At 48.1% G+C, this 18,188-nt stretch overlaps 1 protein-coding gene across 3 annotated transcripts in view; it reads left to right on the top strand.

Moving 5' to 3' along the window:
• Positions 1-741: 741 nt before the first annotated feature.
• The window catches only part of LOC103670214 (NADPH--cytochrome P450 reductase), a 58,312-nt gene continuing 40,865 nt past the window's right edge, over positions 742-18,188 (top strand). The window contains exon 1 of one of the 3 annotated variants that reach the window (XM_040634913.1): positions 742-832. Coding sequence is in view for 1 of the 3 variants with exons in the window: in XM_040634911.1 (XP_040490845.1) it covers positions 1,268-1,315 (48 nt within the window). In the remaining 2 variants the exon portion in view is untranslated. Of the gene's footprint in view, positions 833-1,159; positions 1,316-17,148; positions 17,201-18,188 lie in introns of those variants that run through there. The other 2 variants (XM_040634911.1, XM_040634914.1) reach the window with 2 other exon arrangements.

Below are 18,188 nucleotides of genomic sequence, written 5' to 3'. Positions count from 1 at the left end.
CTGGTTGGTTGGTCCTGTTTTTAAAGATGGAGAATGGGTCCTGAAGGCAGGGAGTTGCCCACCGTTCGGGAAGGAATTCGCAACAGAGCCCGTACTATTACTACAGTACTACGACTGGCAATGACTTCCATTTCTAGAGCACTTCCTACTGCACGGAGTTAAAACCCTTTAGGAACGCGAGTTATACTGCCTGATCCTCCTGACCCTATAAAGTAAGAACTGTGGTTCTGCAGGAGGCAGAGGTGGGACTCTCACCCACCATCCAGGCAGCCAGACCCTTCACGCCCGAAGGCCCTCCGCCCCCTCCCCGCCTCTTCCGTCCAGTCCGCGCCCAGTGCCTGGTCACTTTCCGTCCTCCGCCCCAAGCAGGTCCGCATTCCCGCCCGGGCCCTCTGCGGTCTACCACCCGCCCCGACCCGGGTAAGGGCACTGGAGGTGGAAGGCACACGCGAGCGGCAGCTGGCGGTAGCAGGCCAGGCCCCGCGGCGCACCGCCACGGCCCAGCGGTAACCAAAGAGGCGGGGCAGCGGCAGCGACAGCGTCGTGAGCGGCAGCAGGTACAGCCAGTGCGGAGACCACAGCCGCCTGGAATACGCGAGGCCAGAGCCCGACAGGGGCCGCCGAGGGGGCGCGGCCGGGCCGGGCCGTACCAACACCTCGGATTCGCCGGGGGGGAGCCTGCCCCGAGAGCGCGCGCGCGGCTGGGTTGGGCGGGGCGGTGCCCCCGACGGCCACGCCTCCACCCCCTCGGCCGGCGCGGGCGGTGGTAGCGTCTCAGTGGTGCGGGCCTGCGTCCTACTCAGGTGGCCACAGTGTTGCCGGGCCGCCCGCGGTGAGTGCGCGCGGTCGTGGTTGCGGGGTTGGGAGGTCGGGGCGCCGGGTTCAGAGTACCCCGGCCTGACGGCTTGTGGCCGCTTCTGCTGCCCGGGCCCTCGGCGCTAGGGCGGGCTCTGGGGCCGGGTCGCTGCGTGTCTCAACTGACGCTCGCGCGGAAAGCGCGGCTTCCACCCCGGTCCTTCCCGGGGCGGCCTTTGCCCTCGAGCTGACCTCTCGTGGCGCCTTGAGGGTCGTGGTTTCCACGGCCCAGGGCGCCTGACGGACCCCATGGCCGAGGGCCGAGTCTTGGCGTCGGAGGGCTCGGTCTCCAGTCTCCGCGCCGCCATCCTCAGCTAAGCCCCTTTTCCTGTCAGAGGCTCAGTTTCCCTGTCTGTACAATGGGCCTCAGGAGGAGGCCAGTTATTGAGGTAACTCACGTAGGAGACGCTCGATGAATGCAACCTGCTCGATGAATCCGAATCTGACCCTGCAGCATCAGGTGGGCTCAATGGAGGGCTCCGGGGAGCCTGCCAGCCCTGCCTCTCCTGAGAATCGCTCTGGGTGCGGGCAAGGGCATCCCTGGGGGGCAGTGCTCCTCCTGGGCAGGTGCGTCGGTGGCCACTGCGACACATCTTTGCGGGGCTCCGCTGGTCAGCAGTGACACCCTTGGCTTGTGAGAGCAATTGGGTAAGAGGTCGAGGTCTCCTGGGAGGCGAGCGGGCTGCAGGGAACTTGACCTCGACTTTTTGCTTACATTTCTCCAGACCGTTGTGTAAGCTGGTGAACGGTACTGAAGAGTTTGGGTCCACTTCAGAGAACGTGTCTGCTTCCTTTTCTTAGACCCATAAAATACAACCTGCCCTCTGAGCTTGGCCAAACTAGAGAACAGTGCTAGCACCAAGCGGGACGGGGTTGGAGTAGGTAGTTCTGGATTTGAATCTTGGGCCCTTGGCAGGACACTTCTTGGACCCTTTGTTTCCTCCTCAAGGAGTACAGATAGTGGTAAAGCCCACTCTGCCACCCACACAGGGTTGAGGTTCTGAGGCTCAAGAGAGAGGGTCTTGGTCTTGCAGGGTGACATTGAAAATTGTAATATTCCGTTTGTGCGGGGGTTCCTCTGAGATCCAGTGTCCTTACTGTGCAGTGCTGTAATTCCTTAGGCCTGTCATTTGGGGAGAAAACCTTGATTAACTGCTTCCAAGTTCTGTCTGTACAGATCCCCTATGAGTGGTGGTGGGGTTGGCTTGATCAGGAAAACAGTGCAGAAGTCCCAGTTGGTAGAGCAGCGAACCCAGAAGGGATCGCTTTCTTTTCTCTCTGTCCCTCTAAGGAGGTCTTCTTTTCTTTTCCAGGGAATGGGCAGTTCTTGAGCTTCTCATGATTTTCTTAGCAGGTGAGGTGAGAAACTGTGTCATTGGGCAGATAGCTTAATCATTATCTCAATTGTTTAAAAAACAGGGCTGCATTTCAGATAACAGAGTATTAGCTTCCAGTTGTGTTGGGGTGTTGAAAACTTCCGGGGTGTGTGTGTGTGTCTGTCTGTGTCTGTCTTAACTCTCCAGAATTCTTCGTGTCTAGCACTTGGAAAAAGAGCAGATAGGTTTGAGTTGCAAGGAACCCCAGGGATATACTTCAGCACCTGAAAACAGGGTTGACCTCAGCTGACATGAGTAAGGCGGGTGAATACTTCTGGGTGGTACAAGTTTGTAAATGGCCACAGGATTTGTGGGTTGCCTGACAAACCTGAAATTTTAGGATCTGCCAGTGACTCCCTTAACTCCTTGAAAATCAGGATCTGAGTTAGGTAAGTCCACCTGTGTTCAGGAGAGTATTTGGAATCAGGACTACCTGGCACATCAAGAATATTTATTGGCTAACCCTGTGGAACGTTTCAGGTTAACAAGAATTTAGCTCTTAAGCAGTTTTTTTTCCCCCCGATGGAAGCTTCTATAGTTGTAGGACCTTCCATGGTTCCAGAGAGCCCAGCTGCCCCTGCAACATCTCTGTGTCCTTGTGTTTTACAAAGGAGCAAAGCACAGGACGGGGGCGTGGGGGGGGGCTGTCAAGGAACCTGACTTCCAGCTCAGGCACTAGCAGCGTGTGCCTCTTGGCAAACCAGCCCAGGCCTGTGGGCCTCAGTTTAGTGCTTTGGGATTGAACTTATATGTCAGATGCGTTTAAAAATTATAATCAGAAACAAATGAAATGGAGAAATGGCTGTTTTTATAAAAATGTATTTTTTTCTGTTTACAGAAATACTAAGTGCTCGTTATTTAAAAAAAATAAAACTATTAATACACAGTGTAGTTTAGTGAGCATTCCTCATAGCCTTATACTGAGATTAAAAAAAAATCACCGCTGATGGTATAGTATACATTCTCCAGATATTTTTTCCACATATAAAAACATTTATTATCTTTTTTTTACTTAACAGAAATGTGTTACTATTTAATTTTACTATAAATTTTAAACACGAAGTCATACTGTCAGTCATACTAAACAGTATGAGGCTTGCTTTTAATTACTTACCATGATAAATCACTGTGCGAAGCTCTACCTCATTCTTTTTTTTTCCTACCTCATTCTTTTTAAAAATGACACAATATTCCGGTAACTGGTATTGGAAAAAAATGTGGTTTTTGGCAGCTTTTTGCTATTTTGAATTCTGCGGCATGAGTAGCCTTTGTTCTTTACCTTTGTGCGATTGGACAAATATTTTTACATTATGAATTCGTAGAAGAGCTGGATCAATATTCATGAACTTTTCAGCGTATTCGTTTAACAGATACTGAGTACTACATGCCAGGCACTATTTAGGTGCTGGAGTTTTAGCAGTCAACAAAACAGACAAATCCTTCATGGATCTGAACAAACAACACACATGATTTGTCAAATGTTGATAAGTAATTTGAGATTTAACTTTCTGTTAGATATCAAATTCATTTAAAAATTAAAATCCACAAAAAAGTGAAATGGAGAAACAACTTTATAAGAATGTATTTTTTCTGTTTGCAAACAAAGTTAAGTGTTCATTATTTAAAAAAAAAAGACTGTTACAGAAATATGTAATATGAACGCTGAATGTCCTTCAGAGCCTTCCACCAAGACATTTTCTTTACTGAGAAAAATAATACAGAGGGGTGCGTGTGTGTGTGTGTGCATTGATAGAAATGCTGTGACTTTCAATGTCGGTGGATATTAAACTCCCCTCCAAAAACATTCCCTTATTATGTTCCCACCAGCAGAGACTCACGTTTTTAAATTCAGAATTCTCAGGTCCATTGTGAAGACGAGCTGCTAATGGCAGAGATACTTTTATTTCAGGAAAATTTATGCCAGACTCTGTGCTGAGTTTGTATTATATATGCACATGTGTGTGTGTGTGTGTGTGTGTGTGTGTGTGTGTGTGTTTTAATTTCTCTGATGACCCCAAAATGCTGGTGTTTTCATACCCACTTGGGGGGGGGGGGCGGTAACTCAGAGATGCAATCATTTGCTCAAGGCTAAGAGTAAAGCTGAGGCCTCACCCAGGACCATCTGCTTCCAGAGCCCTCGCTTCCTTTTGTGCTGTGTTACCTCCTTTTCTGACAGCAGAGGATTGTCTTTTTATTTTGGTGGAAGGGAAATTGCCTAATACATATAAGTACTTAATAATATGATTATTCCTCCTCGCTTCTAATACCAAATCACCAATAAGTATGTCTGTCTTTTTTAATTAAAAAAATATTTTTTTTGGTGGGGCTGCCTGGGTGGCTCCGTCGGTTAAGTGTCTGACTCTTAATCTCAGTTCAGGTCCTGATCTCAGGGTCATGAGTTCAGACCCCGAGTTGGGCTCCGCACTGGGTTTGGAGCCTGCTTAAAATCCTCTCTCCCTCTGCGCACCACACCCCCCTCACTCTCTCTCTCTAAAAGAAAAAAAAAAAAGGAAAGAAAGAAGGGGATGGTTACCATAAAAGGCCATATATGAATATTGTCCTCAGATGCAGGGAGGTTAATTGGGAGGGTGTGCAAGGAGGGCATGCCCTACTGTCTTAGGTGCCCCTAAGTATGTCTGTCTCGTATGTCTCACTGTACATTTCATTGTAGTGTAAGAAACTAAATGAATATCTTGTGGAGAGATAGATAATGCCAGTTCTTTATTATTATTATATAGGTTACAGAACAAAGCTGCTTTTCCTGAGCAGTTCTGTCGTCTGGCATTTGATAGAAATTTAGACTCACCTGGCAGGTGGGGAGAGGCTCCTGGGTCAGAGGTAGTTTACCAGCTTATACGGGCGTTGGCCCACACCAGGCCTTATGTCTTCCGCCATGAAGAGGGAAAAAGAATCCTGCTTCACCTGCCTCCTGGAAACAGTTCAAAAGGTGTTTATTTTTCAGCAGTTAATTCTCCCCATTCTTGGCAGTGTTTCCATCCCTGTGGAATGACACTTCAAAAATACATCTTGGGCCCTCAGGGTCTAAGCTTCCATGTTTAGGGCCTGGTTCAGGCACTCGAGAATTCTGACATGGCGGGGAACAAACAAACAGTAACGGCAGGGTGTGTGGAGTTCCTTCTTGAGATGATGCGTGTGAAGTCCTTGGTGCTGAGCTCACAGTGTGCTGGGGAGCACTCAGGTCGAGCTGCCTTTATTTGGGGGTCACGCAAAGCTCCACGGAAGTGGCGTTTGATTTGGGTCTTAGAGGGTAGGTAGGAATTCACTGAGCCCACCAAGGCACACCTCCCCCGGGGGGTGCAGGGTGTGGGTTGCACGAGGCTAGGAAGCCATCGGGGCTTCTCTGAAGGGATCTTGTGAACCATGCTAAGTGAGGGGAAGGCATTTATTTATTTATTTATTTGAGAGAGAGAACATGAGCAGGAGGGGCAGAGGGAGAGGGAGAATCTGAAGCAGTTGATGGAGCTCTGTGATGGGAAAGCTTTTAAATAGGTCGATGACGTGACGAGCACAGAGCAGCGTATTCTTGCATTGGCTTTTCAGACTTCCTTACTGTCAGTAGCCTCCTTTCTGGGTGAATTCATCATTTGGGAGTCTTACTCTGCTTCAGTTTGTATCCTCCTGTTTCAGCGTTCTACATCCTCACAGGGTTTTTCCTTCCCCCAGCCCCCTCCCCAGGTGAGGTATTTACATCAGTCGTGTTGTGTACCTGTTGGGATATGTGTGTGTGTGTAGGTGGTGGAGGAGGCCCATGGGGCAAACCATGGCTCTTTGAAGGCTGGTCTGTTGGTTGGGTCCAGTGGAGTGGATTCATCAGCCTGTTACAAAAGCCTGATGCTGGTGTTTGTGGCAAGTCGGTTAAGACTGGAGTAGGTTGTGAACAAAGCACCTGGGGGACCCAGTCCTTCTTCAGGGTGTCTTGTGGAGAAAACTGCTGATGTAGGGTCTTGTTTCACTTATAAAGAGGTGACTGTGGCGGGGGGAAATCTCCTTTATTGGGGTGCTGGAGGGGGGAGACATTCTGATCTTTGCACAGCGTCTGTACACAGCTGAGAGAATCAGATATGTGCCTTCCAGAAACGAGTCAGTTTCAAGGCCAAACTGGACCATAATGGTGGACCAAACAGCGGCATCATCAGCCATGGATTGTTTCTCAGAGAACTGGATTCTTTAAGAGATGCTATGGTAGGAAAATAGAATGGAAAAGGTTGGCTTTTGTTTACTCAGTTGTGCTCACAGAGAAAGATGGACTCTATGGGGTGTGCCCTCTGATGTGGGACTTACGTAACGTGCTTCTGGGCAAAATTTATGAATTATGTTTAGTCATTTTATCTCCCCTCTTTTATCTTCAGCGCCTTTTCCTGTGACTCCCCCCACCCCCCACATTGGCCAAGCTCTGCCTTCCACCTGACCTGTTCCTTTGGTGCTCGTGTGACAGCGTTGTGACCTTGAGATACTTTGATCCTCGCTAGCACACATCATCATTGCACTGGGCAGGCTGGGTCTGTACAAAGGTTTAAGGGCTGGGTAGGAACATACGAACTTGTGCTCACCTCTGAATGCTGAGTGTTGACTTTATCCGTACGTCACCTGGGGTCGGTTTTCAACACTGCAAATGGGGATGGTGGTTCTTGAATGCACGGGGGAACGGATCAGCCAATTGTGCCCAGCTTCTGCTAGGGGTGGGGTTTAGATTGGGATACATTCCAGCATCAGCAGGTTTTCCCATGGGGGATTTGTGGTCCAGTGAAGAAGAGTGTTGGTTGGTTTCAGTTAAGGGTTTCAGAACCTCAGTGATTGTTTAAGAAACCAAACAGTGTCATGTGGACAGGTTGGGTGCAGGGCTTTATGTAATGTGATTAACAAATTCTAAAAGGTCGTTTAGCATGGCAACAGAGATGAAAATGCCCATCCCACCTGCTAGAACCGCCCCCTACACCCCCCACCAGTAAGGCCTCTCTCTCCCTGTTAGTGACCTCACCATCTTCCTGGTCCTGAACGCTCTAAAGACAAGAGACCGGTTTGCCTTTGCCTTCCTGTTCATTCTGGGTTTCCACTACCATGCAGTCCTGTCCATTTTTAGTCTTTGACTCTCTGTCTTTCTCCCCTGCTGTGGTCTTACTATGTCCCCTTCATTTCCTGCCACACTCACCCCTAATTGGCCCTCCTGAGTCTGTAAATCCTTCCCACTCCACCCCACTGCTTCTCAAGATCCTTCCACGCTGGATTGATCTCCAAGCCCTGCTTCTATGACCCCTCTTTGCTCAAAGATTTACGGTCACTCTTGCTGTCGGGTTGTTTGCTGTTTTTCCCTTCCTCCTCCATCTGCCCCCCACGAAGGATACGGAAGTGGCTCATAATAGAAGGAGCCTAATCCTCCCTCTCCCTAATGGCAATATGGTTGGAACAGAATGTGAATTCAGTGGGAACAGGGAACCGCCCCATCATTGCCATGAGAGTAAGCCAGTGTGTGGTACCGAGCCAGGCGTAAGGTGGGCACTCACTGAATACCAGCTGGCTGAACAGAGGAGCGAATGGGAGAATGAGTGATGATGGCTTCTCTCTCCCTAGTTTCTTGCTTCCTCATGCAAATGGACTGAACCCAGGTGTCGATGTTGTGTCTGATCTGTGTCTCAAGATTACTCTAATGTGCAGTATGAACTTTTGGGAGGATTTTAATTTTCCATCTGGGTGTGACAATTGAAGTGTCTCAAGTTTCTCCTCCAGGTACTAGTTTATTCAATAATTCAGTAATGAATCATTTTATAATTGAAAGAGAGAAGGAACTTCAGTACCTCTCCCATCATATTCTGAGTTTCTCTACATCTTTCTAGATTGTTACCTGGAGGCCAAAAACATGAATCAATGTGTTTATTTTAAAAATGCTACTGAAATGAAGAAGAGGGTTCTAGTGTAAGCTTTGAATGTCTGTTGTATGTCATGTCCCGTGCTAGGTATTTTATGTCTCATGAAGTCATCAGAACGCCGTGAGGACAGTCACTGAGAGCCTGAGGCTGAGTGATCATGTGCCTAGGGTCCCATCATGTGGAGGTGGCATATCTGGGGCTTGAATCAAGGTCTGTCTGCCTACAAGACCCGTGTTCTTTCATGGCTCAGCTGGGTTTTGAGTTGAATTCCAAGGCCAACAGTCTCCTCAGCCAAACCCCAAACCAAAGAAATAACTAAAAGCTGAGAGCCTAGTAACTGAGAGGACCCTGGGAGGCAGATAACCCTATGAAAAGGCAGTCAAGGGAAGTCGGATTAAGCACAAAACTCAGCTCGGAGCTTCCTAGAAGCAAGCCAAAGAAGGAAGGGATTGAACAAGCATTACTGGAAAAGGGAAGCAGGTCAGTTTAGCACGAGAAGCACTCTCCTCTGGGCCTTCATCCCGGGCTTGTTGAATAAGGCAGTGGGCAGCAGCTTCCATACCCAGCAGGCGTTTGTAGACCACCTGTGAGTACCAGGCCCTCTTAGAGGTGCTGGGACCGCGCGTGTGTGTGGACAGGATCGACAGGATGATGGTGGCTCAGGCCCCGGGAGGAGGGAACCCACAGAAGAGGAGCATGGCCCACAGAGAGCCCTTCCTGGGACCCGCTTGGGTAAGGGCAGAGAACTTCAGTCTCCGTTATTAATGCTGCAAGGGCAGACCTTTGGGGTAATGGGAGCAAGAGAAGACTCAGCGGGATGTATTCTGGCAGGCAGGGGGGAAAGCAGGAGAATCTGGGAGAGTGGGTGGGGAGAGTCCCTTTGCCAGAGGTGGGAGGCTGGCAGGCCAAAGTGAGGTCATGAGGCTCTCAGCATATCCTACGTGCAGCGTCCTGCCATTTTGCTGGGAAAGTCAAAAGGCCTGGCGTGGCGTGGCTTCTTGCCCCTTAGTGACCACAGCAGAGCCAAGAGCTGTCAGAAGGCAGTACTGATCCCGTTCCAGTGCTCCCGGCTGAAGGGCCAGCAGGCTGTACCTTCAAGTGTGGAGTGATGACTCTGGCCCGGGACAATTGTGTTGATTCAGCCATTTGGCAGCTGTCAACCGAGCGCCGTTGGGCCAGGCCTCCTGAGCACTGGGGGCACAGAGATGCAAGGCAGCTCCCACCCGACACTGGCCGCTCCCGTGTCTCCAGGGGTGGTTTAATTTTGAGCAACACTGTCACCTGATGGTATGGCTGGGATGTTAACTGCAAAACACACCCCAGGTCATTCAGTGAAGCAACTTCTAGCTATAACTTTGCCCCGTTCCGAAAAGGTTTTGAAGGGCAAAGAAATGGAGGAGAGAGTGGCTCTGATGCCCGCTGGTCTGGGTTTGAATCCTGACTCTACCGCTTATCCGTTTCCTGCCTTTGGACAAGGTACTTTAACCTCTGTGGTAATTACAGCTCCTATACCTCAGAGGGTTGTTGTAAGGATGAAATGAAATGGGAGAACGTCCTATTACAGGTGCTAAATACAGGTTAATTGTTACTACGGTTAGTATTTATTTAGAAATAAATAGATGAGGCGAATAGAAAGTGATGGTGGTGGGAGACCTAGGGTTAAGGATAGTGTGTGGCTGTTCGTGGCACTTGGAGTCCGTGCAGAGGTTCCCGATGTCCAGAGAAAGAGGGGAAGACAAATCAGGAATGTGGAGTGACTGCAGACGGGTACGAGGTTTTCTTTGGGGGTGATGGAAATCCTGAATGAGACAGCAGTGGTGATCACACAGTGTGGGTGAGTATATTGAGAGCCACTGAGGTGCGTGCTCTAAAATGATGAATTTTATGGTACGTGAATTAGATCTCCATTTTAAAAAATCCAGTTAATAGGCCCCAAGTCCTTGGGGCACCTGAGTGGCTCAGCTGGTTAAGCGTCCAGCTCTTGGTTTCGGCTCAGGTCATGATCTCAGCATCCTGGGATCGAGTCCCAGGTCGGGCTCCGCATGAAGCGGGGAGTCTGCTTGAGATTCTCTCCCTCTGCCCCTTCCCCGGCTCACTCCTTCTTTCTCTCTCTCTCTCTCTCTCTCTCTCACTCAACTATGTAAATAATTTTTAAAAAAATAAGCCATGAGTTCTTGAGCAGCTGGGCTCCCAGGGTTCTGCCCCCGGCTGCCCGTCTCCTCAAGTGGGTTGTGCACACCTGTGGCTTCCCCACATTTCTTAGCCCTCTTAAGAGGGGGCAACATGTATTATCACTTCCAGCTTGAAGCATTTAAGAGCTGGGGCTGATTCCTCTCACAGTCTTCCTCCCATCACAGCAACCTGGAATTTATACACTGAGGTCACAGAATCACATGGAAAGAGCTGCTTGCACTACTGAGTCCCCTTATGGGAGCCAGGAGCTGAGCAGAGTCACCTGGCCTTCGCCAGACGTTGCATCACGTTAGGCAGTAAACTTCTCGGGGTATGTGTGGGTGTCAGAAGAAGACACCTTTTCCCAGTACAGTGACCTAGAGAGCTGTCCTCCTTGCCCCTCCCCCAAGGTGTACTGTGTGATGTGGTGTGTATCTTTCCCAGCAGGAAGCCACAGCAGGTGCAGTGGGAGCCGTGGCTTTCATGACCCTTGCAGGGGCAGCTTGCTGTGGCCAAGTACGCTGCAGCTGTCCTGGCAACACCTGTCAGAGGGAGGATTCAGCTGTCAGCCTCAGGAGCCCCTTGCGTGACCTGATATCCCAGGTGACAGTGCAGTGTAACGTCAGCCAGCCCCGGAGGATTTGTTTTCCTACCCTCGAAGAGAACGTGGTCAGGGCAATAAGAAACTCTTATTAGCTAATGGTTTAGTGCTGACGAACAGTCTTGTAAATGGTCTGATCATCGTGGGTGTTTTTAGGGACACCACAGGATGGTCATCTGCCATTTGATTATTGTGGACTTGCTCCTGTTGTTGTGAGCTTTTAATAACCCTGCTCCCCAAATCTTGTGGCTTAAAAGCATGGCGTGAGTCCACAGACACAGATCATGGAAATGACCTCTGTACACATTGGATCTGACGCGCAGCTGTGGTCGAACCTCAAGGTGAAGCACGGGTGGACTTGGGGGTTCCAAACAGTGCCATCTGAGGCCTCAGCCCGATGGCAGTCTGGCCTGACCTCTTGATAAAATTGGCCTCCTGGGAACGGGCTGCCCACATCTCCATTCCAGTTGGCCATCAGAACCCTGGCTTCCTGTCCACTCGTAGGCAGGGTGGTGGGTTGTGAAGACGCTTGGCGGACAAAAAGAAGGCCTACTGCCTGAGAACTGCTCTGGATGTGGAGCTGTTGCCCAGAGCAGCCTCACGTGGCTACCTGGTCCTCACTGCCCCAGCAGACTCCGGTTTTGCTGAATGGCATAGCCTCCTGCTGGCCGAACCTAGGGTGACCCAGCATGGGAATTAAGTGGGACCATTGTGAGCCAGGAGTTGGGCCACCCCCGGGATCATGACCTGAGCTGAAGGCAGACATGTCACCAACTGAGCCACCTGGGCACCCCTAAGCCATAACTCTTGATCCGAAGTTGTTCGTGATCAGGTGAGAGGAGGAGATGGGGAGAGAAGGAACTCTCCTACAGGGTGCTACTGCTTTCTGCCATCACCACGCATGCGTAGGAAGGAGCAGGCGCAGATTTTATGAAGGAAGTGGCACGTGAGTTCGTCCTTGAATTTAATTGTTCAGCTTTGGTGGCTACCGTAGAAAAGGGAAGAACATTCTTAGGAGGAAGAACAGTGAAGCAAAAAGAGGCAGCAGCGTGTGAGATGTGTCTAGGGAAGCTGATGGGAAGGCCTCACAGTAAGGATGCCTCTGGATTATTTTTTAAAATGTGTTATTTGCTTAGAAGTTGCCAAAATGATACAAAATGAGTTTCCTTTTATTTTTCACCTGGCTTCCCTTGGTGTTAATATCTTATAAAATTAGAATACAGTTACCAAGAATAGGAAATTAAGATTGGTATGGTATTATTAAATATAAACCAAGGGTGGGCAAACTTTTTTTTTCTTTTTCTTTTTAATTATATTTATTTGAGAAAGAGAGTGAGAGAGAGAAGGAGCAGGGGGAGGGACAGAAGGGAGCTTGAGGTGGGGCTCCATCCTGGGACTTGGGGATCATGACCTGAGCCACCCAGGTGCCCCAGGGCAAACTTTCTCTGTAAAGAGCCAGAAAGTGAATACTTTAGGCTTCGTGGGTTGCAAGATCTCTGCCACAACTCCCCAACTCTGGTGTTTTAGCAAGAAAGCAGTCGTAGGTCATCTGTAAATGAGTATGACTGTATTTTAATAAAACTTTATTTTCAAAAGTAGTCAGCAGCCTGGGTCAGTGCTTGACCATAATTTGCCAACCCCTGAACTAAACAACATCCCTTATTAGAATTTTGCTAGTTGTTTTTCCACTAATTTCTTCCTTCTGTCTGAGGGTCCTGTCCAAGATCCTGCTTTGCACCTAGTTGTCATAGCTCTTTAGTTTCTTCCCACCTGAGACAGTCCCTTCGCCTGTCCCAACCTTGTTATCTTCTAGAACGCACCCCGGTTGGTGTTTGGCCGATGTTTTCTCGTGTTTGGAGGAAGGTTATGCATCTGTGCCAAGAAAACCACCAAGATGGTACCATGTCCTTCTGAGTATGTTGTCTCAGGCGGTTCATTACTGGTGACGTCTACCTTGATCTCTTGGTTGGGTTGATGTCTGCAGGGTTTCTCCTCTGCAAAGCTGCTGTTTTCTCTTTGCAGTTAATAAGTATCTTGGGAGAGGGAACTTCGAGACGGTGCAAATCCTGTTTCTCCCGGGACTTTTGCCCACTAATTTTAGCACATCTACTGGTAGGTCTCATCTGCAAAAATTTACCGTGGATCTGTCTAATGGCAATTCCCTGTTTCCCTCTTTCCTCTCACATTTATTAGTTGGAATTCTGTGAGGAAGAGCTGTGCCTTCTCTCCTATGGTTTATTTATTTGATTATGTATATCACTGTGGAGTCACAGGTATTTATTTATTCTGTTCAAAACCCAGTACTCCACTAGCTAGCAGGGAACGATCCAAAGAGGAAAAATTGAGAAAACAATCCCATTTACAATAGCATCAAAAAGAATCAAATACTTGGGAATATATTTATTTATTTATTTATTTTTTAAAAAGATTTTATTATTTTTTATTTATTCGACAGAGATAGAGACAGCCAGCGAGAGAGGAAACACAAGCAGGGGGAGGGGGAGAGGAAGAAGCAGGCTCATAGCAGAGGAGCCTGATGTGGGGCTCGATCCCATAACGCCGGGATCACGCCCTGAGCCGAAGGCAGACGCTTAACCGCTGTGCCGCCCAGGCGCCCCTTGGGAATAAATTTAAACAAGGAGATGGAAGACTTTTCCGCTGGAAACTACAAAACGTTGCTGGAAGAAAATAAAAAAGACTTAAATAAATGGAAAGACATTTTCTGTTCATGGACCGGAAGTCTTAATATCATTAAAATGGCATTACGCCCCCAAAAAACAATATAGATTCAGTGCGATCTCTATCAAAATCCCTGTGGCTTTTTATGCAGAAATGGAGAAGCTGATACTAAAATTCCTAGGGAATTGCGAGGAACTGCAAATAGCCAGTCTTGAGGATGAAGAACAAAACGGGAAGACTCGTACTTCCTGATTTCAAAACCCCCTAGAAAGCTACAGTACTTAAGGCAGCGTGGTGCTATTATAAGGATAGACCCATAGGTCAATGGAACAGAATTGAAATCAGAACCTAATTCATGCATATATGGTTAAGTGATTTTTGACAAGAGTACCAAGGCCGTTCGATAAAAGGCAATAGTCTTTTCAACAAGTGGCACTGGGACAACACGATGAAGAATGCAACGAGAATGAGGCGGGACCGCTTACCTTACTTTACAGCATATACAAAAATCAACTCAAGGTGGATCAAAGACCTGAACAAATGTCAGAGATAAAACTATAAAACTCTCAGGAGAAAACGTAGAGGTGACTCTTAACGACCTTGGACTTGGCAGTGGTTTCTCAGATATGACACAAGAATCATAGCAACAAAAGAAAAAGCAGATAAATTGGACTGTTTTGAACTGAATGTTTTTGTGCCCCTAATATCCATATGTTGAAATCCTAACCCCTAATGTGATGGTATTAGGTGGAGCTTTGGGGAGGTAATTAGGTTATAGGAGTAGAACCCTCATGAATGGGATTAGTGCCCTTATAAGAAGTGACAGGAGAGTGGGGCACCTGGATGGCTCAGTCAGTTAAGCAGCCAACTCTTGATTTTGGCTCAGGTCATGATCTCAGGGTGCTGGGGTTGAGCCCCACATCAGGCTCCCACTCAGTGGGGAGTCTGCTTGAGGATCCTCTCTCTCCGTCTGCCCCTCCCCCCCACTTCCCCTAAAAATAAATAAATTAAAAAAAAATAGTGACAGGAGGGTTTCCTTTCTCTTCCTGCTTTCTGTCCTGTGCGAATATGAGAAAGCAGCAATCTACAAGCCAGGCAGCAGGCTCTCACCAGACCCTGGATGTACTGGTGCCTTGATCTGGATTCCCCAGCCTCCAGAACTGTGAGAAACAAATGCCTCTTGTTTAAGCTGCCTAGTCTCAGATATTTGTTACAGCAGCCCGAGCTAACACATGGACTTCATAAAAATTAAGAACTTTGATGCATCAAAGGACCCTATCAAGAAAGTGAAAAGACAACTCACATAATGGGGAGAAGTATTTGCAAATCTTATATCTGATAAAAGTCAAGTATCTAGCATATGTAAAGAACACTCGTAACAACAACAAGAAAACAACCCAATTGAAAAATGAGCAAAGGACCCGAATAGATATTTTTCCAAAGAAGATATGCAAATGGCCACAAGCACACGAAAAGATTCTCAACATCATTCGTGGTTAGGGAAAGGCAAATCTAAACCACGGTGAGATACCACTTCACACCCACCAGCATGGCTATTTAAAACAAAAAGTAAAGCAGAAAATAACTGATGTTGGTGGGAACATGGAGAAATTGGAACCCCCGTATGTTGCTGGTGGGAATGGAAAGTGGTGCATCCGCTGGGGAGAGCGGCGTGGCAGTTGCTCTGTGTGTTACCCATAGCATGACCGCATGACCCAGCAATTCCGCGTCCAGTTGTATACCCAGAGAACTGAGAACAGGCGCTCAGACCAGCGCTTGTACATGAATGTAGCAGTGTTATTTGTGATAATCAAACAGTGAAAACAAGCCAAATTCCATCGTCCAGTGAATGAATAAGGAAAGTGTAGTAGAGCCGTACCTCGGAATAGTATTCAGCCATAAACAGGAACGAAAGGCTGACACCTGCTCCAACATGGTGAACCTTGAACACATGAGGCTCAGTGAAAGAAGCTTGTCACAAAGCACCTGCTGATAGTAGGATTCCATTCATGTGAAATGTTTGTAATAAGCAAATTAACACAGACAGTAGATTAGAGGTTGCCGGGGGCTGGGCAGCAGGGATTGATGGCTTCCTGGGTACTGTGTTTCCTTTGGGGTGATGAAGAACTTCCGTAACTAGATGGTGGGAATGGATGTACATCATTTTGAATGCACTCAGTTCTGTGTACCGTACAGCACTCTTGAGGATGGCAGATTTTAGGTTATGTGTATTTTGCCGCAATACAAAAAAAAATAACCTTGGAGATGAATTATACCCGCCCCCCAATCCAAGAACATTAATTATTTGGGTGCTTAAATTGTTCTAGCTTTAGCCATCAGGACCTCCTTTGGGATGTCTCCTGGCTTAAGCACCATATTTCCTTGAACTTTTCCTTAATTTATGGCACTATGAGATGTTCCAGGCTTATCTTTTGTTTCCCATGCACCAGCCCTGGAACCAGCTCGTCTTTAAGAAGCCCTGGTTCTTTTTATTGGGGAATAGTCTTCAGAAACCAAAATGTGGGTGCTCGGTGACGATGCTGATTTTCACTCTGATCTGCCCCCAAAGAATAGGAATGGGAGGGACGGTAACCCAACGTTCTTCGAGTGTTTGCAGTTTCCCCATGTTACTCTCCCATAGCCCGGTTAGAGTCTTTAGATAGGAAAGAGGTCAAGGGAAGTTGAGATTTGCCTAAAGTGCTAGAACTATTAAGTGGCAGAGCAATTTTGAGCTGGCTTTTTTCCCCCTAAAGCTGTGAGCCCACTTTCCCTTCAGGCCCTTCTGGATGCTCTCCCCCCCACCCCAACTTTTCTATGACCTGCCATTTTGTGCCTCCCTCCGTCAAGAAGCCCTCCCTAGCCGCTTGGACTCACACCAGCCTCACCTAGCTGTGAACTGGCATTGGCCATCTGTACCGTTCATTCTGGCAAGCACGTAACTGCCACTTGTCTTCTCTTCAGAGGAAGGGGCAGAGAACATTCCCTGAGTCTGTCTTTGCTTGTCCAGCCGGCCCGGTGCTGGGCCCATAGCACGCTTGATGGATGTGGAAGAGCCGCTCTTTAGTATGAGGGGGTGTTTCACCTCAAGGCAGTTTTACGTGACCTTTGTCTTCAGTGTCCTCAACCATCAGTGTTTCCGTGATACTTCACAGAATGTTTCCACAAGCATCATTTGTGCGAAAAGCCAGACAGGGTCTACTAGCCCATCTTGTTGGCTAAGCCTCTGTGAGGGGAAATGATTTAGTAAGATGGTGGGAAAGCCAGTACCCAAATTCGGTTCTCTGAACTCCCACCAAGTCCCACATCCTTTTCATTATGACCCTCTGTCTGTTTTGCTACTAATACTGTTCTATAATCCAGTGGACTAGAGAGAAATGAGAGCAAAGGCTGGGGCTGTTTTGCTCCCCTCAAAGTTACGGTCTCTTCTCTAGCTAGAGAAGTCATGATTTTGGTAGAAGCTCAAATAGTACTTTTGGAAAGTAACCTTGATTTCCTTTGCTGTGATTGAAATGTAGGAATCCCAGAGTCAGTAGATGATGCAGAAGGAGTTTCTCTCTTTCTTTAGGGGATCCTGGAATGGGGGCATCTGGAATTTTGACATAATACTATCATTGTGGAGGAATACGTAAAAGGTGGGTAGGTTTTTGTTTTGTTTTGTCTTCCTGCTAAAATAATACAGGCTATTCTTCACGCCAGAAAACAGGTGAAGGGGGATAAAGGTGCCGTTGGTTTCCATTCTGGCTGGTGCAAGTTTACAAAGACTGAGCTAACCTTGTCTACGGATGGTAGAAAAATTGGGCCAGAGGGGTGCTGAGCTTGGCAGGAGTTCAGAGTCCCAACCTGTGAGGCAGAAGAGCCGTTGCAGCACCTTCTGGAGTGACTGCAGGCCTTCTGGGCTCTTCTGTGTCTGCTCTTCGCCAGGCATTGTCTTCTGTCCCCCTCACAGTAGCCTCTGGGGCCTTTGTCCACCCGCCTGCCCTCTGCCCCTTTAGTTAGAGGGACTTGTCCTCCATCAGCTATAAAATGACCGGGCCTAGCCATAAATTAAGGCTTTCCTGTTGGAAGTCAGGGTGAGCTGATCAAGGACAGTTGAAAGACATTGTGTGGGAACTCACACTCACACTCCTGTTGGTCCCAGGGGCAATGGCCGAGGGAGGGGAGCTGGTCCCTCCAGCTCCAACTCACCTGGAGGCAAATCTCTGGTCAAGCCCTCTGGTAGGTGAAAGGCAGAATTAGACAGATGCTGGGAGTTCTCGACCTCAGAACCCAAAGCTTAATTTTCCCCTCAGGAAAGGTTGGGTTCGTTAAAACGAATTTATAATATAAATATAAAAGAAGCCCACATGGGGTGTAGAGATTACTTAAAAATAAAATGTGCAGGGGCGCCTGGGTGGCTCAGTCGTTAAGCGTCTGCCTTTGGCTCAGGGCGTGATCCCGGCATTCTGCAATCAAGCCCCACATCGGGCTCCTCCGCTGGGAGCCTGCTTCTTCCTCTCCCACTCCCCCTGCTTGTCTCTCTCTCACTGGCTGTCTCTGTGTCAAATAAATAAATAAAATCTTTAAAAAAAAAATGTGTAAAGAAAAAACCAAAACAACAAAAGACTGGTAGAAGAAAAACAA

Source organism: Ursus maritimus, unplaced genomic scaffold, assembly GCF_017311325.1.
Source record: "Ursus maritimus isolate PB19 unplaced genomic scaffold, ASM1731132v1 scaffold_2, whole genome shotgun sequence".
Taxonomy (NCBI): domain Eukaryota; kingdom Metazoa; phylum Chordata; class Mammalia; order Carnivora; family Ursidae; genus Ursus; species Ursus maritimus.
Note: the sequence above shows the minus strand (reverse complement) of the source record. Positions and strands in the feature narration are given on the sequence as shown.